The sequence below is a fragment of the Alosa pseudoharengus genome, unplaced genomic scaffold, assembly GCF_046254945.1.
Source record: "Alosa pseudoharengus isolate Yale_2024_CS ecotype anadromous, Long Island Sound unplaced genomic scaffold, YU_APseudo_1.1 YU_APseudo_1.1_scf_15, whole genome shotgun sequence".
NCBI classification, from domain to species: Eukaryota; Metazoa; Chordata; class Actinopteri; order Clupeiformes; family Clupeidae; genus Alosa; species Alosa pseudoharengus.
The window spans coordinates 14065999-14093498 of NW_027468620.1; the positions used below are offsets into that span (position 1 = coordinate 14065999).

Here is a 27500-nt window from a genome sequence, read left to right on the forward strand (position 1 = left end):
ATACTTGTGTCAAAGACCTCTGCCAGCCCTCCTTTCATTAAGGAGTGAAGCAGCCGCTGTCCACCTACTGTTACACGAACCCTCTGTCCAATTTAGTCCTCAGGCTGGCCACGGCAATAGGACCATTGGAGAGTGTGTGATAGTGTGTGACAGAGTGTGGGTGTGGGTTTGTGTAAGGGAGGGAACAGGAGCAGATCTTCAGATTCTCATAATAAAGCTGGACGGTGGGCTGGATTGACATTCTGGTATTTTTCTAGCGTGCAGTCACAGGAAGAAACATGATTTTCTGAAGGGAGAATGGCTTGGGTTTTTAAAAAGGGCACCTGTTTAAAATAAGCATTGCCAGTTTGGTAACTTAGCATGCATCTTAGTGTTATTTTGTGTGTGTGTGTGAAAAAACTCTGGAATAAGCCAGGGCATGTGGTCGAGGAGGGGACGCAGCTCATTATGACCAGACGCTGCCCGAGAAAATGCCACAGGCCTAGGAGAGCAGAGGCCAGAGGATCGCGTGGCCCTCGCCCATTCTAATGAGGAAGACTCACTCACTTCTCTCCCCCCCACTCCCCCCCCCCAACTCTGTGTTAGGGTCTGATGAAGGAGCAAGCCGTAGAACTACAGGGTGTCAAAAACAGACCAAGTGACACAGGCTTTGAGACACCATATGACAGAAACAGACGCTGTGTGTTATCGAGGTCCACAAGCGCTGGAACAGGACTGTGTGGAGAGAGTGCCACTGTGAGGCTGTGCTTTCTAACATGGCACATGCATTATATTCAAGATGGACAAAAAATGTAACGCCTTAGAAGAGTGCTTCAGTTCACAAAGTAATTCAAAGTAATCACACACACTCACAGTTTTTAAAAAAAAAAAAATATATAAATTTGATATATTCTAAAATAATTATGCTGCCAAGGGCTTTATCCTCATGCATATCAAAGAAACATCTGTGAGAAACCTACAAGTTAATCTAATAGCAGGAATTTCCATCATGAAACAGCCTATCATTGTAAGATCTGACCGTTTTGCTCATTAGATTCCTTATGAGGGAAACCAGGGAGTTTGCTCATAACAATGAGCAAGTGGAGAAGGGAGCCACAAAAGAACTGCGGTGAAATATTAACTACACAAGAACAAAAGCACAGGCAACCAATAACATAAAAGCAATGGAGACCAATAACATAAAAGCCATGGCAACCAATAACATTTCATGTCATGGAAATATTTCAGTCCACTCAAATATGCCTCTTTTATACTCCTTCAGAATGGGCAATATGTGTAATAAACAAACATGCCTAGACACACAGGTAAACACATAAACAAATGTGTGCTTCTGCCTCGAGGCCCTTCAATAACGGTGCTCTCCAGGTGGGCACAGCTCAACAACAGGGTCTTTAATGATTTCCCCCCCCCCCACCCCCCCGCCCCCAACCCCACCGTTGTAATTTGACTTTTCCAATTTGATCCATTTTAAATTGGCTGGCGGGGCATGTGGAGCCCAGCGCCAGAGAATTAGCCCGACTGATAATTTCCCTTAATTGAGGCGCGCAGTGATTTCCTCGCGTTAGGATGATTGAAGTGCGGGGATACTAATTATCAGCGAGGAGGTGAGCATGACTGCAGAGGGAGGGGGCAACTTTTACTGGGATGATTTGGGTACATGTTTTTTTTTAAATAGATTTCTATGTTTGCCATTTTAAAAATGCTTTTTAAAGCTTAGAATTGAGGACAGCTCCAGCAGGCTTCTCTATGGATGGTTTGAGACAGGAACGTCAACAAATAACTCTGTGATAACTCTTCAACTACAGCTGCAAGTGGTTGCTGTTTTCAGGCAAATGGACTGCTAAACCTTCATGTAGGAGTTTCATGGAGAGTCGTCACCAAAGGAAAAGCACACAGAGCCGTGCTAACACTTGAACCACACATTTGTGAATCCCTTACATATAAATATGCCCTTCCGCATTTTGTGCGATACTCAAGAGTAACAAAAATCAGAGGCATTCGTCTCAGCTTGGGTCTGAGACCTGAGAGAACACACTCCAACTGTGGCATCATGCTGGGCACAGCCGGTAGCTGCCTGAAGCTGGCACTTCAGCAATAAACCCTATGAGCACTGAGGGGCACCTGCAGATGTGTGACTCAGGTCCTTGCCCACGGACTCCTACTTGACCTGTGGATGCCACCAATATAAATATTCTAATATAAAATACATAATAACGGCTTTTACTATGCATCTGATGAATCTGGTAATGACTAGGGTTGGGTATTCAAACTGCATTGATTTCTTTTCCAATTCTGCCTATTGATTCCAGATTCCACATTTCTCAAAATTAGAGACAAACCTCTTTACTTGTCTTTGTTTGCATCAATAAAGGGGCTATTGTGTTTAAGGAATTGATAGGCAGAACCAAAACAAAACAAAGAAAAAAAAACAAAAACAAAAAAACAGGCATCTTTTTTCGACCACTCCTGGTTATTCTTATCGCTCCCAGTTCCGGCTGTTTCTTATCGATTCTATTCGATTTTGATATTTCAGTCCATGTGGGTGTCGATGAAAAATAGTACCTTAGTATTTCATACCTCCACAATGCAATTGTATGATATGACACTGTAAGCTTGAATACATGGGCCTTCTGCATCAAGAGGGTCACTTCACACCAGGGACAACTAACACACGCTTTCTAGATCTCTTAGCTATATAGACCCCCCCACACACACACACACACACCTAAATCCCCGCCCCCCGCCACGTGCGTGAACAAACAAACACACCCACCCTCCCATAGGTTTTCACCCACAGTCTGAGGGTCAGACCAATGGTTTGACATCACAGGCCACGTGATCCTTTATTGACCCTTCCACAGTCCTCCAGAGCCCCCGGTGCTGCCACGGGGTCAGAGTTACCGAGAATTGAAACAATAAATAATTGATCGCACGCCATGGCTGGTGGAAGTGTTAATAGAAGTAAACCAACTTATTTATGTGCAGCTCTGCTGTGATATATGATTTTCAGATGATGGGCTGAGGGGAGAGAGAGGGGGAGAGGGAGAGAGAGAGAGTGTGTGTGTGTGGGTGGGGGGGGGTGGGGGGGGTGTTGGGGAGGATCTGGGATGTTAAGAGACGGAACACATCAAGGGGGGGGGGGGGGGGGGGGGGGGAGACATGAGATAGATCAGCAGTTGGGAAGGGCTGTGTTTCGGAGTAAAACAAGCCAAGTAGGAGGACCCCTTGGAGGTACACACTGACATATTTTATGTGTTTGAGATTGAATAAATAAAAAATGTCAGGCCATTGATGGAATTCCTCCCCACACAGATACACTTACTTTTTTGTTTAAAAATGATAGTGTGTGAGATCTGGGGTCAAATTTCACTGCGGTTTAACCTTGGGCAGGTTTGTTTATTGGGGCATGCTATTACACGTGGTAAAAGCAGTGCGTGTGCGTCACACACACGCACACACACATTGCTGCACAGGGGTCTCCTTGGAAGCATTGTGCTGAAGAAAGGAAGGAAAACAAAAAGCCTTTTAAAAGCAACAGTAAAGGGGAAGACAACAGAGGAAAATTCTTATACAGTCCTCGCTTAACTGATTTGCAGAGTCCATTTATCAGTTGCACGCACGCGCGCGCACACACACGCACACACACACGCACGCACGCACGCACGCACGCACGCACGCACGCACGCACGCACGCAGAAGCCCCACCACGACTGAAGACCAGATATTTCTGCTGCCCCCCTCCCCAGCGGCAACTCATCTGCGAAGCACCTCCTCTCTCCCTCCTTCTGTCCCTCCTCCTCCTCCTCCTCTCAACCTCCTCACTCTCACCAATGCTGCGAGACAGCTAGACTTGACAAAAGGAGCGATCAGGCAAGCTCTGCAGGCATTCTCCTCAAATACAATCGTCTGCACCACACACTCTTTTTCTCCTGTTTTACAAAGAAAAGAAAAAAAAGGCAGACAATTTTCCTTTGTTTTCTCTCCTTGCTTATTTTCGGGTGCTCCGCCGCTGTTTTGATCAGCACCAGAGGTGTCGGCGGGAGACAGAACTGGTGTGAGCTCTGCCGCGCTCACTCTCATTCGTTCGCTCTGCCTCTCTCCCCCCTCCCTCCCTCCCTCTCTCTCTCACTCCCTCCCTCCCTCCCTCTCCTTCCCTCTCTCTCTCTCTCCTAGTTGTTTCCCATCGTGTGCCGTCCTTGTAGCGCCTGCCGTTTCCTTCAGCCTGCGTTTGGTTGTGCGATGTTCAACGCTGCTCTCCGCCTGGGAGAGGGGAGCTGTCACCTAGCACCACCACCACCACCACCAGCATCAGCATCAGTAACAGCGGGAGGAGGAGCAGGAAAAAGGGCAATTAGCTTCAGCATCGGCTGGCAACGCAGCGCAGCGCGCTCAGGAGGAGCAGCGTGCCTCAGAGCTCTCCAGCCACAGGTCTGTGCAGGGACACCCGCCGCTGTCGCCGAGCCCTCCGCTCCGGCAACGGAGCCTTCTGGAACATCCCCCGGCTGCGTGCGCCGGTGAGAGCGAGCGAGCACCGACAGGCTTGGCATGCCCCGACAACATCGGCAAACCGCCATCTGAGAGTAAACCGCCGTTCCTGCAAGCGGCTGTGATCGCACTGCTTTTTCTCAAAACAAACCCGGACGGAGGCGGAAAAGGAGGAGAAATTCAGGGGGGGGGCAGGGGGTCTGTGTTTCATTTGTCACCGGAGCTGTGAGGAGCTCTACCCCTTCTGAGCGTCTCAGAGGGTCAAGGAGACGAGAGGAGCAGAACAGGAGATAGAGGAAGAGTGTAAGGGAGGGGGGGAGGGCTGAGGAGGCGCTTAAAGAAGGGGGGGGCGAGAGAGGTAGAGACAGATATAGAGAGAGAGAGTGTGGGAGGATGGGGCGAGTGGGGAGGGAGGGGGATTGTTTGGGGGAGAGGATTTCTCCGAGCCCCTCACATGGACTGCTTTAGCCATTCAGCCGAGCTGGTGGATTAAAATCAAAACAGACCAAAAAAGCAGAAGAGCATATAAAAAAAGCGAACCAAAACAGGAAAAAAAACATAACAAGAAAACTTAGAAGGGAAACCGACTGGATCCGAGATTTCTACAGAGAGATAGAGAGACTAAGGGAGAGAAGGAGAGAGAGAGAGAGAGAGAGAGCGAGAGACAGAGAGGGGGAGAGAGAGAAAGGGGGGCCACCATTAGAGATTGTTGTCTATACACACACACATACATACACAGCGCAACACCGGATGAGATGAGGCTCTAGATCTGCAGCTCTGATCCCCCCCCCTTCGCTCTGGCGTCCGTGGGCAGGAGCTTGGACACCGTCGCCGTCTGTGGTCGTGGCACACCCCTCCCCACCTCCCCATGCCTCGGTGGCCCCCGTCATGCCTCTCCGCTGAGCATCCAAAAGCATGCTGGATGTCACCCTGCACTTCTCATGCAGTAGGGTAAGAACACTTTTTCCCCTCTTCCTAGCGCTCTGCTTATCCCTGCATCTCGAGAAGGGCGAGAGGGCTCCCCCTTTGCTACTCGTCTGCTAGGCTGTGCTCTAGTGTGTGTGTGTGTGTGTGTGTGCGTGTCAGTTGGTTGTTAACTAGTCACTATTGTTGTTGTTGTTGTATGCTTGTCAGAATGCATGGGTGTGTTTGTGTGTGTGCGTGTGTGTGTGTGTGTGGGTGTGTGGGTGTGTTTGTGTGTGGGTGGGTTTGTTTGTGTGTGAGGGTGCATGAGTGATTGCGTGCCTGCGGGGGACTGACTCCATCCTCAGGCTTTCCTTGCTCCCTGTGAGGAGACTTACAATACTCCAAGGAATGGTACGCCTGTACACAAACGATGAGCAATTGCTTTCCTCATCCTGGGAAAGTCGCTTGCGCATGTGGCAAAAGGGATATTTTCTCTTGTCTATTTCTCCTTGCTTTCAAAACACGCAATAAATCATTTCAGCTCTCTCTCTGCAACTGCCCTCTCAGGAGAGCGAGGCTGGCCGCTAAAGATCACTCTCCGTCAAATAGCTTCATCACCGACATGCCAACCTGGGCCAACGTGCATCTTCTCTACCCTTTTCTCTCATGTCCTCATGTCTTCCATTCTCCACTACCACCCTTTATCTCCTGCGTGTGCAGGCTGCGTGACTGGACCCGTGGAGCAGCTACGGGGGGAACAGCAGAAAAAAAGAGATTCCATACTCTGATTATCTCCCTTTCTGCATCTCTTCCTTTTGTTTGCCCCATACAGACATCCTCGTCTGGGCTTTGGATGCCTGATCTGACTGCTCCTCTCATTTCTCTTCCCCGTCTTTCCCCCCCCCAATTCCTCTCCATCATCTGAGATGTGGCCTTAGGTGAGGGCTGGGAGCGAGGAGGTGTGCGATTTCGCCCGTCTCCCCCCTGGGGAGCCGTTTGGCAAGCAGGGGTTGTGGGAGGGAGAGGATTTAAAACGGCACCACACACACACACACACACACACACAAAAAACACAACCACAGTTAGGATTTACCTCTGTATTATCAGCCTGTCTCTGTTCCTGTACCTTCACCATTGTGACTAAAGTATTCGTCTCTTTCTCTCTCTTCTTTCCCTGGCTCTGTTCTATGCTGTGCCAAACTTCCCTGGGGGCAGATAAGTGGCTGCAGGTTGGTGACTCGCGTGGGCCAGCAGCATGGGCACCACGGTCTTCACCATTGAGGAGGTGCGGGCGTTGGAGGACAAGGAGGAGCGCGAGGAGTCCATCCTGGCCATGCTTGGCATCATTGGCACCTTTCTCAACCTCTTCGTCGTCGTCTTCGTCTATATCTACACCACCCTCTGAGGTGGAGCAGGAAGAAAAGGAACAGCAGGAGGAAGGAGGAGAAGCGTGGGTGTGTGTGTGTGTGTGTGTGTGTGTGTGTGCAGTCCTGTGAGCCCATGGAGGCTTCTGAGAAACTTCATGAACTTGACTACCCCTCCACGAGGCTGAGGAGGTGTACAGGCAACGATGTGTGAGGGACTGGACGTGGGTGGTGAGGAGGAGAAGGAGGAGGACTGGCCATCTGGGGGTACTGTGGGGAGATAACACTGGGACGCTTGCGGACCAAACTGACGGACTGGTTTTTGGAGGGCAAGCATCAGGGCGTAACCATGATCGGGCGTCTGCACGCCAGCGTATCCCGTAAAGATATCCCAAAAAGTTGTGGATGGACAAAACGGTCTGATGGGGATATGGGTAAAGACTGCACTGTGCCTGAAATGGAGTCGTGTGCAGAGAATGCGACGGATGGATGGCACAGTTGCTGAGGGACCTCTTGTGGCTTCTCAAGCTGCTCAGTGTGACACTAGAGGGAGGCTTGTGGCCACCAACAGGAGGCCATTTTCAAGAGACCTGCTCTGGAACGTGTGGAATCAATATTTTCAGGGGGGCTGGCTTTCTCACAGCTCATTGGCTGTCAGAGCTCGTGTTTCCCCGGCAACGTGGCTTCGGAGCAGCGGTGACGTTCTCTGCTTCCATCCGGCACGCACTCTCCCACACACACACACACACACACACACACACACACAAATGGCTTCACTTTCCATGCCTTGGAGGATCTCGGGAATGAATTGACAACATTCTTCATGTGCTGATCATCCAGGGATGTTTCAAATGACGGATCATTTCTATTTTTCCTCCTCACCTACAAGGGGCGATGCTAAGGAGCATAGGGACGGACATCTGCAATAAAAATTTTAATTGCGCAGAGAATAAAAAAAGAGAGAAATATTTTTATACGACAACAAGGAAGAACCTGAGCCGTAGTGATTAAATCGTCATGAGGATAAAACAGAGAACTAGGACAACACATTTTAAAGAGGGACCTTTCAAAACACAACAACCAACAACAACAAAAAACACTCTGTGTTGCTGTAATTTATGTAAACAGGAGCAAACTAACACATCTTCTGTCTTTTTGCATCTCTTACCACCTTCTATTTGATTGTTGAGGGGGGAAGGGGAAGTGGGTGGGAGAAATCAAATAATCTCATAAAGTATTCATACAGTTGTTCTTCAGGGTAGTGTCAGCAGAACACTTTCTGTATTCAAAGAAAGGCTTTTTCTAAATATATATAAATACAAACACTAGATGTAATACTGTGCAATAGGGGAATTTGAACAATAAAATTGAAAATGTATCGATAAGAGATGACTCTGTTGGTTCTTTATCAATTATGAAGCCTGCGTGCGTGCGTGTGTGTGTGTGTGTGTGTGTGTGTGTGTGTGTGTGTGAGTGAGTGAGAGTGTGAGTGTGAATGTGAGAGAGAGAGAGAGAGAGAGAGAGAGAGAGAGAGAGAGAGAGAGAGAGAGAGAGAGAGAGAGAGAGAGAGAGAGAGAGAGAGAGAGAGAGAGAGAGGGAGGAAGAGAAATGGCCTTGTGTGTGAGCTACATGCACGTAGCTCCATGTAAGTGAGCATCATGGGAGCAATATGCTGAGGTAGAGCAGCGGTAATGAGACAGGTGAAAACGCAGATGGGAGGAGGGAGGGGGAGGGGGTGTGTGTGTGTGTGTGTGTGTGTGTGTGTGTGTGTGTGTGTGTGTGTGTGTGTGTGTGTGTGTGTGTGTGTGTGTGTGTGTGTGTGTGTGTGTGTGTGTGTGTGTGTGTGTGTGTGTGTGTGTGTGTGTGTGTGTGTGTGTGTGTGTGTGTGTGTGTGTGTGTGTGTGTGTGTGTGTGTGTGTGTGTGTGTGTGTGTGTGTGTGTGTGTGTGTGTGTGTGTGTGTGTGTGTGTGTGTGTGTGTGCGCGCGCGTGTGTGTGTGTGTGTGTGCGCGCGCGTGTGTGTGTGCGTGCAATCTTGCACGCTTGCGTGTGTGAGCCTGGGAGAGCAAGCTAGAGAAATAGGGAATGAGAGGGAGAAAGAGAAAAGGAGTAAGAGGTAGAGGGAGCAATGAAAAAGGGGGCTGGGTGAGAGAAGAGAAGCAGAAAGTGAGTGAGTGTGAGAGAGAGAGAGAGAGAGAGAGAGAGAGAGGGAGGTAGAGAGGAAGAGAGAGAGAGTGAGAAAGAGAGAGAGGTAGGGAGAGAGGAAGAGAGAGAGAGAGCGAGAAACATACTGGCTCATTTTCAATGCTTCCAGCACATTCCGTTTCCCTGCCTGGTCCGGACTGCGTGTGATGAACTGGCAGAGGGGTGTGGTGGGGGTGTAGTGGGGTGGGGTGGTGGGGGTGTAGTGGGGTGGGGGGGTCTAGGCTGTTGAGATGCAGTGCGTGTGTCTGGCTGGCGTCTAAAAGGCTAAGGTCAGAGGGACGCAGTGGCCGTCACATGTAATACTGAGCAGGCCAAGATTCCCCACATCGAACCATGCATCCGAATGAGGGCTGATGGTGACGGCGGGGACCTCCCTCACTTCATCTATTTACCCCTCTTCTATTAGCCATCCCTCACGGTGCATCCGCCACTCCTACCTCTTACTTGCCCTTGAAAGGTGAAACAAGGTGGGGTAATGAATTTGTAAGAGTAGGCTGAGCAATAATGAGCAATACCTTTCAGTGGTGTGTGTGTGTGTGTGTGTGCTTGTGAGAGAATGACAAAAGACAAAAGCATCCAGTCGTGAGGGACCGGTGCCAACGACGTGGCACACAATACCAAAGCAAACGCAATGATTAGCCCCGGACCTCTCCAGTGGCCACTGGGTCGTGTCTGCAAGCCTTCCTCTACATCTTCCTGCACTACCAACAGCTCCAGCACAGCACATCAGGTAATATGTATATAACCAAACTACCCCAATATGATCCATAAACAATACAGTCCTAAACAGTACTCCAAGCATTATTTCTGGGGTACCGTATTCAGATGTATAGAGAGAAGCATTTCAGTCATTTATGCAAGAAATGTGAAATAGGGCACTAGGAGTTTTGATTCATGCATTTGTGTGTGTGTGTGTGTGTGTGTGTGTGTGTGTGTGTGTGTGTGTAGGGGAACCTGGACCCCCTCCTCCTTATATGGGGGCTGCTTCAGATAGTTAAAGGGAACCCAAAAGAAAGCTCCCAGAAGTATTTATTCTTCTATACCCCCTTGGAGGAGTGTTCTCTGGAGTGCTTCCACTGCCTGCCTGCTGCACACAATACTTCCATTCTCCACAGGAACATAAAGCTCCACAAAGTCCCATGAATCATCATAACCTGTCCGTGTCTGTTCACTCTCTCCTTCTCTTTTCCTGTTTCATCTCTCTTCCTCCCTCTCTCTCTCCCTCCCTCCCTCCCTCCTTTCACCCCCTCCCTCTTTATGTGCACATCACCCAGCGTTCTCACGTGCGCCGCCTGTAAATATGAGTGATGGAGACGCGAGGATACTCGCTGGCTCGCCACGGCCCTTGTCAACATGAGGACATACTCCAAAATTACACACGTTTACCACAGGGAGCGAGGGGGGGGGGAGGAGGAGGAGGAGGGGAGAGGGATGTGGTGGGTAAAACAGAGGGAGGCAAAGAGAGGGCAGAGAGAAAGGGATGATGGTGACAGCACTTGGACAAAAAGAAAATAGGACAGATACAGTATGTGGGAAAGGGAAGTACTGTAGAGTGAGGCGGCGATGGGAAGGCTAACGGTAAGAAAAGGCAGAGCAGTGACAAAGGGAAAATGGAAGAAATGGAGAGGGGGATAAACAAAAGAATAAAATAATAAAAAGAAAGAATAAAAGAAAAAGCTAAAATAGAGAGAGGGAATTTGGAAGGGGGAGAAAGCAGGGGGAGAGGAGAAACAGCAGGAGACAGCATGTGACAAAAAGGCAGAAGACAGAGAGGAGACAAAATGGAGAGGAAAAGAGTAGAGAAAGAAAACAGATGGGAGTAAGAGGGGGACCATGAAGAGAGAAAGGGGAGGAAAAAAAGAGGAGGAGGAAGAGGTGAGCCTTGGCGTGATGAGAAGATGAAACTCTGCTAATTGGCGAGGCGCATTAGTGGCTCTCAGACATGAAAGCAGGAGCACCACCACCACCACCGCCTCCTCCTCCTCCTCTTCTCATCCCTCGTTCCTCTACTCATCTCCTCACCTCGCGTTCTTCTCCACTCCTCTCCACCTGTTTAGGTTCTCCCCAGACAAAGCACTGCCACTAATTACATGCCCTGTTTGACAAGCTGTTCCATTTGGAACACTCTCTCTCGCTCGTCTTCTCTCACACACACAAACTAGCGCACACACACGCACGCACACACACACACACACACAATGGTTGTGGCAAGAACCGATGCTGGAGGAACTGTGTGTGTGTGTGTGTGTGTGTGTGTGTGTGTGTGTGTGTGTGTGTGTGTGTGTGTGTGTGTGTGTGTGTGTGTGTGGGTGGACGAATGTGGAGGATGCAGGCGGAGAGAGAGAGAGAGAGAAAGAAATGAAAATTTCAATTAAAATAAATTAGTTTGGCGGTGACATTAAAAGGCATTACCTCTCACTAATGGCTTAAGTTCCCGTGATGGAGTGCTCGGCGGCGCTGTAATGCATCCCAAAAGGATTGGCCAGACGCTGATGACTAATGCCCGACAAGGCGCGGGCCAACAGCCCGCTCCCAGATTAGGGGGAGAAATGGGACGCTACTCCTCCGCCGCCTACGCCGCGAATCAACCAGCAAATAAGAGAGAGGGAGGAGGACAAAACAGAAGAAGAAAGGACGACAGCGGACGGAGATCCGACTGGGCAACGAGTGGGCTAATGGTTGGGGTCAGTAGTGCCAAAACATGAGACGCAAGCCAAAGAATCATCACCTGAGAACCACAGTCACATCTCATAGCCACGATGAGACGCCATTCCTTATACAAAGCTGCATTACACTTGTGCACACACCCCCACACACACATACATAAAACATGCATATCCTCTAAGAGGAAGTGAGCACTTCTCTTCTCCTTGTTGCGGTCAGCACCAACACAGTCTCTATAAGCGCTCAAGAGGCTGTCAATCAAAACGCCAAAGACCATGGCAAGATGACAGCCATCCAATTACGGCCCAGCCATTTAGAGTTCTGTGAGAGAGCGGAGATAACACGCTGCTCCACACTAACAGTAATAAGCTCGGGTCATAGTTATGGAGCGGCTATACAGGAGCATGTCCATGTCGGTACCCAGGGACAGGCTATACTTCACAGAGGAATTTAATGGATGTCCCTCTCTTCCTGTGTCCCTTGGCACTTTGCCTTCCTCTACCCATCTGTTTCTCTCTCTCTCTCTCTCTCTCTCTCACTCTCCTCCTCTCTTTCTCTAACACCCACAAAAGAGTTAAGCCCCTCTGAGGCATGGTAACTTTCCATCCACATGTCCCAACAACCCATTCCAGAATACCACCACAAATACACACCCCAACAAGCAAAATATGCCAACACGCCTACATAATGTAAACACACACCTGCTAGTTTTTTCTTAATGGTTTTGGGGAGTTAGACACCCCAGCCATAGAATCAGCTAGCCGTGGCAGTACCCATTCTTCAGACAGGGCATTAGGAAGCATCTGAACAACAGATCGGGAGCCCGGGGGCATCAATCTGTGACTTTGGGCTCGGCTACACGGGCCTGGCGTTGACGCGTTGGCAAGGGAGAGTGGGATCGGAGAGCTTTGCCATCCACAAGAGAGAAGGGGAGGAGTAAAGTAACTAACAGAGAAGAGGAGGAAAGAGCAGTGCAGGAGAAACAAAGAAGAAGAAAAAAAATGCTAAAATAATGTGTGTGTGAGAGGCGTCTGAGAGGGCGGGCAAGTAAGCAGCAGAGAAAGTCAGACAGAAAAAAAAGTGCAATAAATGAACAGAGGCCTGGCCTCCACATGGCCACAGACCGCAGCAGGGTCTGTTATGGGTGGCCAGCAGATAACGCAGACTAATTACAATAGCCATCTCTTTATCTGTGCTTATTTAATTAGCAAAGCAAAGAGGCATAAAGGCAGACACAAGCAGCAAGCCACTATCAACTAAAACACACACGCACAGCCAAGGTAAACGCACAAACTTGGAACGAGGTACAAAACTTCACACCCCCAAATTGATCTCCGTGCCAAAATAAAAGGTGCCGCAACTTTAATGACCACTAAATTACGCTCAGCACTGAAGCACAGTTCTGTCATTAATTACAACAGTGGGGGCCTTTGCGTGTAACACCCAGCTAATTACCTGGGCTTGCTACGCCACTGCACACAACACAGTAAAGGCCTCGCATGGAGCAGAGGAGATGGTGGTGTGTATGGTGTTTGATCTAGGCAGACCTGAGTAACATCTCAACTACAGAGTGAGCCAACGCACGCTAACGCACATACACACTGAAGAGCTAACAAAAAAAGATCACACACCTGCACGCTCATATTCCGCAAACCAAATGTTCAGCCTCTCCACCAAAAGCAGTTTCGCAACGCGGCAAAACACAAACACAACCACACACACACTTGATATGCCTTCATGCTACCAGAGAGAAACAAGTGCAGCGCTAGCTGACTGCAGTGAAGTGTTTGTGCACAATAAAGAGGAGCTCATTTTGTGTGCTGGAACTGGAACACGCACACACACACACACACACACACCCAGGCTGCCTGTCTGCTGTCACAGAAATAATAACTGTTTAATCCACTTCTACCCAGAATAATTACGAGCAAACGGAGACATAAGTTACAGCTAATTTAATTAACGAATGTGTGTGTGATGGTGGCGGTGGGGGTGTGAGCCTTTCAGCCTGCTATGGAGACAAAAGCGGAGTGAGAGGATGCTGAAAGAACGGAGGCGACTAATTGAAACGGCTTCCAAGTTTATTGAAAAGATACGGTCGTGGAAAACAGGAGCAATCCTTTAGATCAGGCTTAAGAGCGCCACCTGGTGTATGACGGGGTCACATCTTCTCACAAATCATTCCCACTCATTGCGATATTTCACAACTCCTTCATAACATGCTTGGCAGCTGCACAACAAGAAACAATACCTCAACTGGACACTATGCAACCTGACTCAGTGGTGTCAAACACAGGCTTGACCGCCACTACAGGCCAGCTCTGCGCAGCCATCTTGCAAAACGGGTCCATTTACCACCGCTAAGTGGCTACTGTGAATAAAGCTTTGGCATTGTGAAGAGCCTCTTCACCCAGAGCCAAAGTCCAATATGGTGAACAGAAACAGCTTCAGCATCCCATAGTCAGTAATCCTGGCCATCATCTCCAGCTCAGGGTCACTGAGTTACCAACGCTTCCAACACGAGCAGTCAGCGTGCACACACACACACACCAGGAGACCATCTGACCATTTCAGAGGCAACAAACACTACTAGAGAGAGCAGGACAGTTGCAGGACAGACACAGCAACCAAATTGTAATGGGATGACTCAAGTAGTAACAATCACAATCAGAACAGTAGCACGCACGCACGCGCACGCACAAACACACACACACACACACAGGTGTGCAGTGTGACTCACCGGAGTCGTTGCGCAGGTAGGAGGACATGGCGGGGATGAGGCAGGACTGGCTGAGCAGCTCCTGCAGCACCGAGGGGAGAGCGGCGCTGTTGTGGCCCCGGCTCTCACTGCTGGGGGCCTCGCCGTGATTCAGGCAGCCGGCTGGGTTGATGTAGCTGGCCAGAACCTACGGAGGGTCACACGGTCACACACACACACACACACAAAAGGAATGGGTTTGAATCCAATACCACTTAGCAAGGTTTGATTTAGCACCAACCACAGTGTCGCACAGTCAACTCACAACAACACCACTTGAATTAATTAGCAAAGAAATACAGTCTGGACTTGCAGCCCCGTGGCTGAACTTGGCAGCTGGCCCCCTTATGGCCTGTAAGTAATATCATCCTCCACACCTGTGCGAGCACACACACACACCTGCTCACAGTGAGTAGGATACTGCCACATAGAATAGGAATGCCACATAGAATAGGAATGAGTGTGACACTGACCTAAAGAGAGAGGGCACATGCTACTGTGACTGTCATACAACACTCTCCTGCATAACGTATGCATTCAAGCGTAGATTTATAGAGGCATGTATACCGCACATACACAAGCACACAACTTGGGTGTAGAGATTGATTCTTTCTCAGAAGTTTAGGCACACATAGACTAAATCTATCTACACATCTATCTATACATCCATCTATCTATCTATCTATCTATCTATCCATTTATCTATCTATCCACCTATCCATCTATCTCATGTCTTAAATACATCTGCACCTATAACAACAAATGTGATGAATACAATAGAGCATAAAACTTTCCTACTCTGGCCATCTGTAGTGGATCAGTAACAGGCTCATACACCAACCACCACTATTACTGCCACTACAAAAACACATTCAGTCACCCATACACTCGCACTCCATCCTTGACACCGATATTCACAGACAAACACACACACACACACACACACTAACAAAGACACAAGCACACGCAGGGCGCTCACCTGCAGTAGGCAGGTGACGTGCTCCTCCTCCAGGCGCTGCTTGGTGAGGGCCTGCTCCACGTCCCAGCCCGAGGCGGTGGAGCCGGTGCCGAAACCCGTGCCCTTGGCCCAGTACAGCTGCTGCTCCTCGCTGGTGCCGCCGCCGTGGCCCGACACCACCTGCGGCTGAACGCAGGACACAGAGGGGGGGAGAGGGAGGGAGGGAAAGGGGGAGGAGAGGGAGGGAGGGAGGGAGGGAGAGAGAGTAGAGGAGACAGAGAGAGAGAAGAAGAGTGATAGACAAGAGGTCAGGAGTGAGAGAAATGGATAGAAGAGACAGAGAGAGAGAGAGAGAGAGAGAGAGAGAGAGAGGGGGGGGGGGGGGGGGGGGGGAGAAGGGAGGGGTAGACAAGGGGTCAGGAGTGAGAGAAATGGATAGGAAGAGACAGAGAGAGGGAAGACAAAGAGGGGGGAGAGAAGGAAAGTGCGTGACTTGTTATTTACTTGCTCCTAAAATAACAAACACACAGAGCTGCTGCCAAGTGCTGCCACCATCAAACTGAGTATTTGTGTGTGTGTGTGTGTGTGTGTGTGTGTGTGTGTGTGTGTGTGTGTGTGTGTGTGTCTAGAAGAGCATACCCTCTGGAGTGAGAGATTAGTTGATGTTGTGAGTGGGAGCATCAAAAAGGTGTTTGTTGGACAAGCAAATGCAGAGTGAGCAACTCTCTGATCAAATAAACGGTAAATACAGTGTGTGAAGAACAAATATTGTGACAGTCTGCCGTAAACCTATTAGGGAGCGCGTTGATGTGCCAAGCACCCAGCACAGACGACCCAAACAGCCCACAGAGACAGAGAATGAGCTTGTGGTGGTGAGGAGAGCACACATTAAACCAGAAGCTTGTTTGAAGTGTACACACACACACACACACACACACACACACACACGTCATATTGCATCCAAGGACCCTCCTATAAAAAGGAGTTGCATTAGGAATGTGAGTGGGCACGAGGGTGCTGTCGTCTTCACGTACGAGCAGGTCACGTCACGTCCACTGATGCGTCAACTTTGACACTCACCCGCCTTGACGTTCTGCGTGAGCCTGAAATCGACGGGCGAGCACGCCGCGTGGACACACACAGTCCAAGAATGCCCGGTCTCCGTGGAAACGTTGACAGCCGTGCCTACCGGCAGAGGTCAGGGTGCAAGGTGGTTGGGTGTGTGTGTGTGTGTGTGTGTGTGTGTGTGTGTGTGTGTGTGTGTGTGTGTGTGTGTGTGCGGCCGCCAAACGCATTCCCCCATGGAAGCAGCTGTCAGCCTGGGCTACAGTGGAGCGAGTCCAACCCTTGCATCACTCGCCAATACAGGACATGTTACCCCTTCAATGACCTCTCCCCCTCTCTTCATCTTTTCTCCTCTCTCTCTCTCTCTCTCTATCTCTCTGAGTTGGGAGGGAAGGGGTACTCCTGTCTGTGCTTATGCCATCAGTTAGAGGGCAAACTACTGCTGAGAGACCTAATGTGACAGCGACAATTATCAATGGACAAACATTTGAAGAGGAGAAATACGTGATGGTGTTTTATCGCAAGGTGTACATGCTGCCGAAGAAAAGGCAACAAAAAAGGGACAAGTCCGTCCAGAGTTGCACTATGCTGAACAGTAAACAAAAAAGCAAAGCACACACTAGCAGGTTAAATGTAGAGGTCAGCTCACACCCTGTACATACAGACTGTGACTGAAATGAGTGCACACACACACACACACACACACACACACACACACACACACACACACACACACAGCTTGTGCTTGGCATTCCCCTGAGGTCCAATGTCATTTCAGACAGAGGTCTGTCTGCATGTGTATGTATCCGTGCGTGCGAGCATGTGTGCGCACGTGTGTGTATGTTGGTCGCTCAGCACCACGGATACGGCTTTTGCCCTCGGCATAGCGTGGGCGAAGACTGATCACTGAGCTGGCGCTGATAAATCAGCATCACCACCGGTCACTTTCATACACACAAGCCCGCACACACACACACACACACGTGCGCACGCACACACACACACACACACACACACGCACGCACACACACACACACACACACACGTGCGCGCACACACACACACACACACGCACACACACGCACACGCGAGTGTGGGCCTTGGCCGCAAGCTACTGCCACTGCGCTCTTATCTCCAACTGGCCGACTGGCGAGCCCATAGTAATGGCTACCCGCCCGTCCGGCCACCCCAAGGACGACCATTACCACGGTGACAAGGTCCTGGCCGCTGCTCAAGGCATCTGCCCAAGGAGCAGTCCTTGCGCCTGGAAACGCCATAAATCCCCACAAAACAACTTAAAAGGGGGTGAAAAAAATAAAAAGAACAGGGAAATTGTGTCCAAAATCCAATTTTGTGGCTTTCTGTCTGTCACAAGAGAAGGCTTGGAGTGAGTGCCAGGAACTGCTTTGGTGAAATGGGGAAATCAAATCAACATATTCATCACCTCCATTTAAGATAACAATACTAATGCACTCAGCTATTCAGGTGCATCTGTCTGTAAGTGTCTGTGCAAAGTATTTTTGGACAGTAAAATCACTCCACTTTTTTCAGACGCAGTAGGGCAGCAAGTCTTCAAATCAGTCCTCATTCAAGCCACCTCAGTTTTACTCAGCGTGAGGTCAAAAGGAGGTTGGTCCTCAGTCCTCCTGACCAGCCCCAGGTCAGAGAGGGGGAACACACAGGGCACTAGTCAAGCAGGCGTACAGTATGTGAAGGCATAGCCACAAGCCAGGGGTGCGTTTCCTTAGTTGCTAACTAAATTTGTTGGTTGCAATGCAATTTCCCATTGCCAACCGATTACAACAGGTTAGCAACTATGGTTTTGGGAAATGCACCCCAGGTCAGTCAGAGACACTCAAAACTCATGTAAATCAGGTTTCTCAGCCAAGTATACTTGCGTATACAAGGAATTTGGTCTCTGCATTTATCCCATCCGTGAATTAGTGAACACACAGGTGAGGTGAAGCACACACAAAGCCGGAGCAGTGAGCTGCCTTGCTGCAGCGGCGCTCGGGGAGCAGTGAGGGGTTAGGTGCCTTGCTCAAGGCCACTTCAGCCGTTCCTACTGGTCGGGGATCGAACCGGCAAGCCTGAAGCCCTAACCAGTAGGCCACGATTGCCCCCCTCACGGACATCTCATCAGAGAAGTCACACCAAAACAACCTCACTCATGCTCCATACACACAGTGTACCAAGGTGTCCCATCAATACTGGTGCTTCACTGTCCATGCATTTATGAACACCTAAAGCAGATGTTTCACAGTGCTGTGTCCCATCTTTCTTTTCGAACAGAACCAAACCAAAGCATTTTCTGGTCTGAGTGCTCCAAACGACGGTGTCTTGAGGTTACTTGTATATTAACGTCCATTCTGCTTGCAGCTTCCATCCCACTGCGGCAGCTTTGCCTGCTGGTTTTACTGCAGTGGATGTGGTCAGAAACACAGCACTAATCTAAGCCTGGGAAAGCTCTGGGCTCGGTTTTTGGTTATTTTATTGTTTTCCAAATTTTTCCTCTGCTGCTCAGATGCTGCAAAATACACACATACACAGACATACACATACACAGACACACACACACACAGACATCTGTGTCTACCTCTTAGACCCAAAGGGGAAAGAGCCTGTGTGAAGTCTAGACAGAGTGGATGTCTGGGTGAAGGAAATTAAGTTTGCTTTGGAGGTGTGTATGTGTCTGTGTGTGTGTAAGTCTGGAGAGGTGCCCTCATTCACACAGAGAGGAGGAGAGAGTGTGGCTCTGAGAAGAAGCCCAAATGCCTCTCTCTCTCTCTCTCTTTCTCAACAACTCCACTCAGTCTTTATGAGTGCATAGTGAGAGTGTGTGTGTGTGTATGTCCTCTCTCAGGCTGCTGTTGGAGCTTGGAATAGGCACGGTGGGAGAGGGACAGGACGTGCGTGTGTGCGTGTGCGTGTGCGTGTGCGTGTGCGTGTGTGTGTGTGTATCCGTGTGTGTGTGTGTGAGTGAATGTGTGCGTGAGTGCGTGAGTGCATGAGTGCGTGAGTGAGTGCGTGGGTGAGTATGTGTATGCGTGCGTATCTCACCTCGTTCTGGTTGCCATTGGTGCTGGGCACACGCGGGGCGTGGTGGCTGAGGGCGGACAGGCAGGCCAGGATGAGGTGGATGGCGCCGATCTCCAGGGCCATGCGGCGCAGCAGTAACCCGTCGTCGGTGGTCAGCGGCGTGGAGCTGAAGAGGGCGCGCAGCACGTGGAAGGGCAGCGTGGGCAACACGTTAGCTGAGGGAGACTGCAGGATATGGCCTAGAGAGAGAGAGAGAGAGAAAGAGAGAGAGAGAGAAAGAGAGAGAGAGAGAAAGAGAGAGAGAGAGAGACTTTAACTTTTAAGGTTCCTTTATTGACAGTCAAAAAAGGAAACCAGGTAACATTAAAACCAACCCATAATAAAAATTCAACACAGTCCCCTCATGTTGTATACCACACTTGAAGTTTCTACGCAGTCCACTTTATATATATATGCCCTGATGTATTGTATGTCTGTAAGTTTGTTGCCTGTGTTGAGTCACTCAGAACTCGAACTCGATATTTTGTACTCAGACACAGACAAAAAAAAACATGTTCTTTACACTTTGTCCATGTACCCCTATCCCTTGTATATACCTGTATAATTGCTTAGATTCTGATACTGTACATGTATGTAACAATTGCTTTGGCAATACAAAAATGTCATATTTGAATTTGAATTGAATTGAATTGAATTGAATTGAGAGAGAGGTGTTGAAATCAGGAGCAGAGCTGGGGAATAACACACACCTAGGGCGTACTGTAACTGCACAAGAAAGAGATGCTGCATCAAAGACAAAATGAGGCATGATTCCTTTCAAAATTACTTCTTTCAGAGAGAACTTTTTCTGCAACGAGAGCCCTTTGTTGGTAAAGGGAGTTCACAGAGGGTTGTTAGAATCAAACTGCAGCGTGTAACACTCAAAAGCAAGTTTATCAGTGGGTCATTCTTCTTTCAGGATAAGGCAAAGAATATTTAGATTCTTAACCAAAGGCATTTTTCAAAGTCTATGTGCAATCAGCGGCATTAAGTAACTCGCGAGAGACGATGCATTTGAAGTGTCTTTGAGTGATTGGTCTGATGTTGGATGTGTTGCTGGTTGGGTTGTCTGAGTGCATCGTAATGATGTCGGGAGGACCTTGCGTTGTGTGTCCTCAATCTTGATTTTGTAGCCAAAAGTTATAAGACTTGTTTAACTGTGTGTGTGTGTGTGTGTGTGTGTGTGTGTGCGCGCGCGCGCGTGTGTGTGTGCATGTGTGTGTGTGCGTGAGAGAAAGAGACAGAGTGTATTTACAAGAACAATAAACGTCTAATCAACGGCTAGACGCGAGATATCCTCCATCCTCTGGAGAAAATTACAAGGGTATGGAGAAAGATGATCTCATCAACTGATCAAACGCTATGTCTTCCCTGAGAGGAGATGAAGGCAAACTAAGTCACAGCAGCCGGGGACACAAATGGACAGCCACACATACGTGCACATACGCATACGCGCGCGCACACACACACACACACACATCCCCACATGTTGGCCAGGGACTGAGGACAACTTAATTTGGCAGGCTGATCATGTTTAGGCTGTGTGACTGGTGTCATAACACAAGCTGGCTCTGGCAAAACACTATCCATCAATCACAGGCTCCCGCTGTTCTCTCAAGGACTGGGGACAACAAGGGGAAAAACAGCCCTGCCTGGGGGACGCACACACACACGCGCACACACGCACACACGTCAGATCTAGTCAGAGTTCTGATCTATGAAAGGGCGGAACTTTGTCCACATGTTACAGGAAGTCTTCCTTGTATCCATTTTCCATGATCCCTGGATCCTTTGTGCCTCGTGAACCATAGGTCTTGCCAGGTGTGCGCACCTAGGCTCCTAATTGACTGTGCCCAACTACAATTGCAGTCAATGGACAGAGAAGTCAGCTACATTATATCACTGGCCGGCTAAGTTTTTCATCAGTCGATGGAGCAGACGCATTGATCGGCCGCGCCAGCCAAACCCGATCAATCAGCTGTCTGTCAAGTGGAGTTTGGGCACTTGAGGAAGTGAATGACCCGGCGCTGGGATGGCCATTGATTTTCCTGCACACACGTACTCAGACAGATAACGTGGCCCTGAGATCTAAAAGGCTTTCCTCCCCTCTCCAAAATAACAAGACTCCAGAACCACTGCTTCTCTGGGCCAACATGACACTGAAGGGAAACTCCTACTTTATAGACCCTTTCAATCTGTTGCCAGAGGATCTCCAGTTGAAATGTTCAACTGTGCAGAAATAATAAATATAGACAGTGCTTTTCAAATAAAACCAAGCCTCTCTCGGTTTCAAGGCATTGCATTTGCGTACAGTCGTGGGCCTTCACATTCTGTTCACTGTTCATTTAGATATTCATCGGCAGCACTGTGAGTCTAGAGGTACAGCAGCCGCATCGCTATGGAGACGGCAGACTGGTGGTACTTACTGCCCTCTCCGTCGTCCGTCACTCCCAGCACGAGGCGCAGCAGGCACTGGGCGTGCTTGCGCTCCTTGAGCAGCACCTCGGCGTAGCCAGGCAGGCGCAGGAAGAGGCCGAAAGCGGCCAGCGAGTGGGCTGGGATGGGCGACATGGTCTGCACCGGCGACTTGATGGGCGGCGGCTCGGCGGCGATGGTCTCGGGCGCCTCGTAGACCAGCTCGCCCGACTGCTCGATGGTCACCCACTCAAACTGGTCGCTGTCCTTGGGCTTCTCCTGGGTGCTGGAGGCCACCACTGGGGCGCTCACCTACAGAGTATGAGAGAGAGAGAGAGAGAGAGAGAGAAAGAGAGAGAGAGAGAAAGAGAGAGAGCGAGAGAGAGAGAGAGAGAGAGAGAGAGAGAGAGAGAAGGGAGGAATAAAGGAGCATGGAGGGAAAGAGAGTGAGGCGGTCATATTGACAGACAGAGACAGACACATAGCATGGGAGATGGGTGAAGAAGAGGACAGGAGAGAGAAGGAAAGAGAACAATGGAAACAAGAACACAAGGGCAAAAGAACAACGGACAGAACAGACAGAAAAGGGGGGGTATTAAGAGGAAAAGGAGTGATGACAGAGAGACAGAGACATCAAAGAGAAGAGGAGGGATGAGCAGAGTGAGAGGGGAAAAACAGAAGAGAGGATGGAGAATGGTAGAGGTCAGGTGTTGTCCGACAGGCAGAACACGATGTGCTGAGTCTAGAGATGTCAGTGTGATGCGGGAGGTCAATATCAAAGAGGTTGTTGGAGACTGTATGTTCGCGTACACTGGGGTCATTACAGCTGGGGAGGAAGGGCACTGGTGCACACATGAAAACACGGCAGGGTGGGAGGGAGTTGTGCATCCAACTTCAGGCTATACAACATGAGGTAATAAACATTTGGACCTGAAGTAAGCCACTTTTAAAAAACGGATGACGGCAAGCTCTAGGGGGTATTTTTTTTCCCCTCCTAAATGCAGACACCCTTCAAAAATTCACAAAAGAACTTTTGATCATACACTGAATAGGCTCCCTCAATTATTTATCAAACCTGGATAACATAAGCAGGTCAGTCTACCATGGAGGGGAGTTATATAATGCAATACTGACCAAAATGGCTGAATAATTCAAACCTGCTGAAACAGACAGGATATGAGTGAGGGGAGAGCGAGGGGGATAAGGCGGACAAAGCAGCTGACAAACTAAAGCCGCATTCTAAATTCACCACCTGGCTCTCCGACTCTGGGCCCTTGCCGCTCCTACATGCTGTACATCTCAAGGCTTTCATTTAGCTCCAGCACAAAAGGCACAGCCGGAGGGAGAGGGGGAGAGAGAGAGAGAGAGAGAGAGAGAGAGAGAGAGAGAGAGAAAGAAAGAGAGGCGCAACCTAGCCGCAGACACTCGCCTACATCTGCAGAGCTCTATCAGGTGAGGAGACCGATGTCTGCACCCTAAAATGTCCGGCTTACAATCTTTTTCTGTGAGATACTAGATCGTTACGACTAAACAGCAAAGCTCAAGCAATGCTGGGGTATGATGGGTAGCTGAGAGAGGGCTGCTGGCGGGGCAGACTGGTGTATCTGTGTGTGTGTGTGTGTGTTAGGGATGAGGATAATGGCTGGGGGGGAAGCTGCTGATGAGCGAGGCTAAGGGCGGCGGCGCTGATTGAGGGAACTGGGCTGAGGCGCTGACAGGCACTGCTGACGCCGGAGCTGGAGGAGATGCCGGAGGATTTAGATGCAATGCTATTTGGCGATAAGCAAGTTTAAGTGTGTGTGTGTGTGTGTGTGTGTGTGTTCCTAGTCACTCTAGCATAAGGATGCCCCATCACTCATGCAGGTTCTGGCTGCTTCCCATGTAGTCTGCATCAACTCGGTTGGTCCAGACAGCAGCAGTGTCAGCAAACTCCCAACCACACACAACCCAATCAGAGGAACGACCTCTATGACAGACTGCACCATCTAAGTTTGACCTTTTTGGCTCGAGCCAGTTTGCACCCTCTGTCCTGCCGCGGCAGGTGGGCAGGTGGTCGTACCTGCTGGATGACGTCGGGGTAGAGCATGGGCAACCTCTCGGCGATCAGGGCCAGGCCGCCCATGCCGGCGAACACCTGCAGGGGGGACTGGATGGGGTTGGTCTCCAGCAGGGACTCGTCGATGGCCGCGTCCAGACACTCCTCGCCTGGAGTCATGGGCTCGTCCTCGGGACAGCTGCTCAGCATCTCACTGTGTTCTGGAGAGGGTAGGAGAAAGCGAGCGAGAGAGAAAAAGAGAGAGAATAAGGAATGAAAGAATGATGTGAAAATGAAGATGGAGTTACATAATGACAAAGAGGTTGAGGAAGAGAGAGAGGGGGAGAGAGAGAGAGAGAGAGAAAGGAAGGAAGGAAGGAAGGAAGATCAGAAGAGGGGAAGGGGAAGAATAAAACACAAACTTCAGAAGGGCAATAAAGAGATGCACATAAAACAAACTAACAATGGTACCAAAACTTTGTTGTGAGGATAATTCAGTCAAACCCAGGTGCTGAAACAAACAAGCCTCTGATGAGCTGTGCAATGGCTTTCACAAAAGACGCCACCACACAGAGAAAGCAATCATGGAGGAGGAGGGAGAGGGGGGCAAGGAGGAAGAGGTAGAGTCTTCTAAGAAAGCTGCAGCACAGTCTTTCCAAAGGTTTATGTGATGGGGGGGGGGGGGGGGGGGGGCTTGGTGGCACTTAAAAATCGGGACGTGCTTAGTGTCAGCGAGTGGTACCTTGAGGACACAAAGACACCGCCTATAGAAAGACAGAAAGATCTAGAAGAAAGAGAGAGCGACTGGAAGATACTGGGGCAGTGGAGGATAAGTCTGAACCCCTTCAGTCCTCCTTCTCTCTCCCTCTGCTAAATCAACCTGACTGAATCAAACAGGAGGGGAAGGGGGAGTACCAGGGTGACCAGGAAGATGAACCGATTTTCTGTTTTTCTACTTTTCTGTGCCTAGTTGTTTTTAAGGTCACATGAACCAGGTGTTGTACAAAAACACACACACACACATAACATACACACACATACACACACAAACAACAAAAACAAGGTAGAAAAAAAATCTCCTCCAAGAGAAAGTGGATGAATTATTCAATGCAGCTCTCCTGCTTAGATTCACTGTGCTTTTAAATAGTAGTGAATTCTGACTAATAAGGTATATAACAGCAATGCTCCGTCTGGACCTTCAGATTCAATTATGCCGAGGAAGAAAGACAAAGTCAGAGAGTGAGTCCATTAGTGAGGCAGGGAATGAGACAGTGCCACAAAGCAGAGAGTGAAGGAGAGTGTGACTGTGTGTGTGTGTGTGTGTGTGTGTGTGTGTGTGTGTGTGTGTGTGTGTGTGTGTGTGTGTGTGTGTGTGTGTGTTCCTCTGCAAAGAAAAACAGACCACACAGAGAATATCTAAGCAGCCCCTGAGCGCGAGTTGTGGTGGTACTTCAGTCGTCAGCCGCATCAGAGAGGAGTTAGCACGTCTTCCACAGAGTACTGAAGAGATTTTTCTTCTGCAGGTGCGGAGCGCCCCTTTCAAGACTCTGCCTTCACAAACACACAAACACACACACACACACACACACACACACGCATACACAAAGACGCTTGCTTATCTCCTATAACCATCAACAGATCCCAGGAGAAACTAAGACTTGGACATGCAACGTCCACATCAGAGAGTGTTGCAGCGGATTACGTTAGCAATCAAGTTCCACACGCTGGTCTGCCATGGAGAGAACTACAGTAACCAACCAGCCTTGCAGGAATAAATCCCCGAAGGCTACAGACTCAAAAGTAGCCCAGGGAGTTGGCAGGAGTGACCCAACCCTGTTTCTATAAAGAAATGAACATGGAGTCGTCTTGCTTAAGAGCTCTGCCGTTCCCCGAGCGCCACGCATCTTTTAGCCTGCTACCATCCACACTTCTCTCTCAAGACATGAGAGGGTTGGTGTCACGCAGAGGGTGGGTGGGTGTTTGGGGGGGGGCATTCTGCCGCTAAAAGGCTCAGTCGATTTTACCAGAGCTTTTAAAGGAGCTCCTCATCTACCTCAACCTCAATAGGGTCCTAAAGGTTAGTGGTGCGAGGTTGAAAATGGCTTGTGCAGGTGGGACCTTACGTCAGATTCCCTGCCAACGAAGATTACTTTCCTTTCACTCGTATACATTTGGTGTCCATTATTATGCCGTATACATTCCCTTCCCTCTCTCTCTTTCCCTCTCTTTCTCTCCTACTCTTCCTTTGCCTGATTGGAAAGGGTCCCTGAGGTCCATGTTGGACTTAACATCCTCTTAGTCTCCTCTGGTGGAAAACTAGAGGGGCAATACATGGACGAGTGCCCCTGAGGGTAAACTGTGGATGTCCACAGAACTAAGCTTCCAAGGTAAAGAGCACACAGGTCTATGGTGAGTGAAAAAGAAACAGAGTGGCTAGAAAGCCACTTACGCACTAATCATATGGGAGTGGAAACAGAGATAGTGCTATCTGAAACGCATTTAACTTGCTTGATCGCTTTCGCTTGCTTGATCATGCAATAATCATTTCAAGGGAGCTTTAACGGAATAGCTTATGGACTGAAAAAAAGTTTTGAATGAATCATTCTAAGAAAATTCATTCAGTTTGCATATCTATACACATGCTTGTAGCCAGTGACAAACCCTGTTTTTGGAAATCTGTGAGACACTAGCCTGAGAGGCAAGCAGGCTGATGCTGTTCTGGGTGGTTTAGATCAGTGACAGGAGGAGTCTCTTGCTGAGCCTCTCAAAGCGGGGGGGTGGGGGTTGAGGGCTGCCTGTGATCTCCCTCCCTTGTTCTCTGCTGCTGGTCACTGCGGTGACTGCCAATCACCCACGGGAGAGTGCACAGAACCTACGGGTTCTTGGGCTCTGGCGTCACACTCCAACACAAACACACACACATGCACGCGCACGTGTGCGGACACACACACACACACACACACACACACACAGAGACACAGACACACACTTACACACACAGACACCGACACCCACTTACACACACAGACATGGGGTTCGTTGTTGTTGTGACACCAAGCGTAACTATCTGTTTGCACTGTAGGATAAACAAACGCACAACAAATAGAGGGGGGTGCACACTGCATGCAGCGAGGACGGATTTAAAAAGAACAAAGAACTCAGCAGAAAACAAAAGTGAGAGAGAAAAAAAAAAAAGCAGGAGGAGAGAAGAAGGGAAGAGGGAAGAAGGATAAGCAAGCATGAAAAAAAAGAAAAAAGAACCATGGCGAGGCAAGGAGAGTGTGTGAGAGTGAGGGGGGGATGGGGAAGGGCAAATGAGGGAGAGAGGGATAACGAGACAGATTCACACTGGGGGCAGTTGTGGGCATGACCTATACGCCGGCCCTGCGGTTTCAATGTCAGATTACAAGGAGATTGCCGCAGCAGTCTACGGCATTTCTCAACAGGACCCCCACTTTAGCAGACAGGCACGCTCCGACATAATATGGGTCCGGGGGTGAGGCGGCACGTTCTTGAGGTTGCCTGCGCAGCACGGGCGGCTAATATACAAAAGACACGAGTGGGGAAGT

At 49.5% G+C, this 27500-nt stretch overlaps 1 protein-coding gene across 6 annotated transcripts in view; it reads right to left on the reverse strand.

Moving 5' to 3' along the window:
* Window positions 1–27500, reverse strand: part of birc6 (baculoviral IAP repeat containing 6) — a 139108-nt gene that overhangs the window by 40654 nt on the left and 70954 nt on the right. For all 6 annotated transcript variants that reach the window (XM_076285656.1, XM_076285655.1, XM_076285653.1 and 3 more), the window contains exons 61-65: window positions 23956–24152; window positions 21908–22208; window positions 19464–19681; window positions 15360–15524; window positions 14363–14528 (exon numbers count right to left, since the gene is read on the reverse strand). In XM_076285656.1, coding sequence (XP_076141771.1) covers window positions 14363–14528; window positions 15360–15524; window positions 19464–19681; window positions 21908–22208; window positions 23956–24152 — 1047 coding nt within the window. The remainder of the gene's footprint in view (window positions 1–14362; window positions 14529–15359; window positions 15525–19463; window positions 19682–21907; window positions 22209–23955; window positions 24153–27500) is intronic.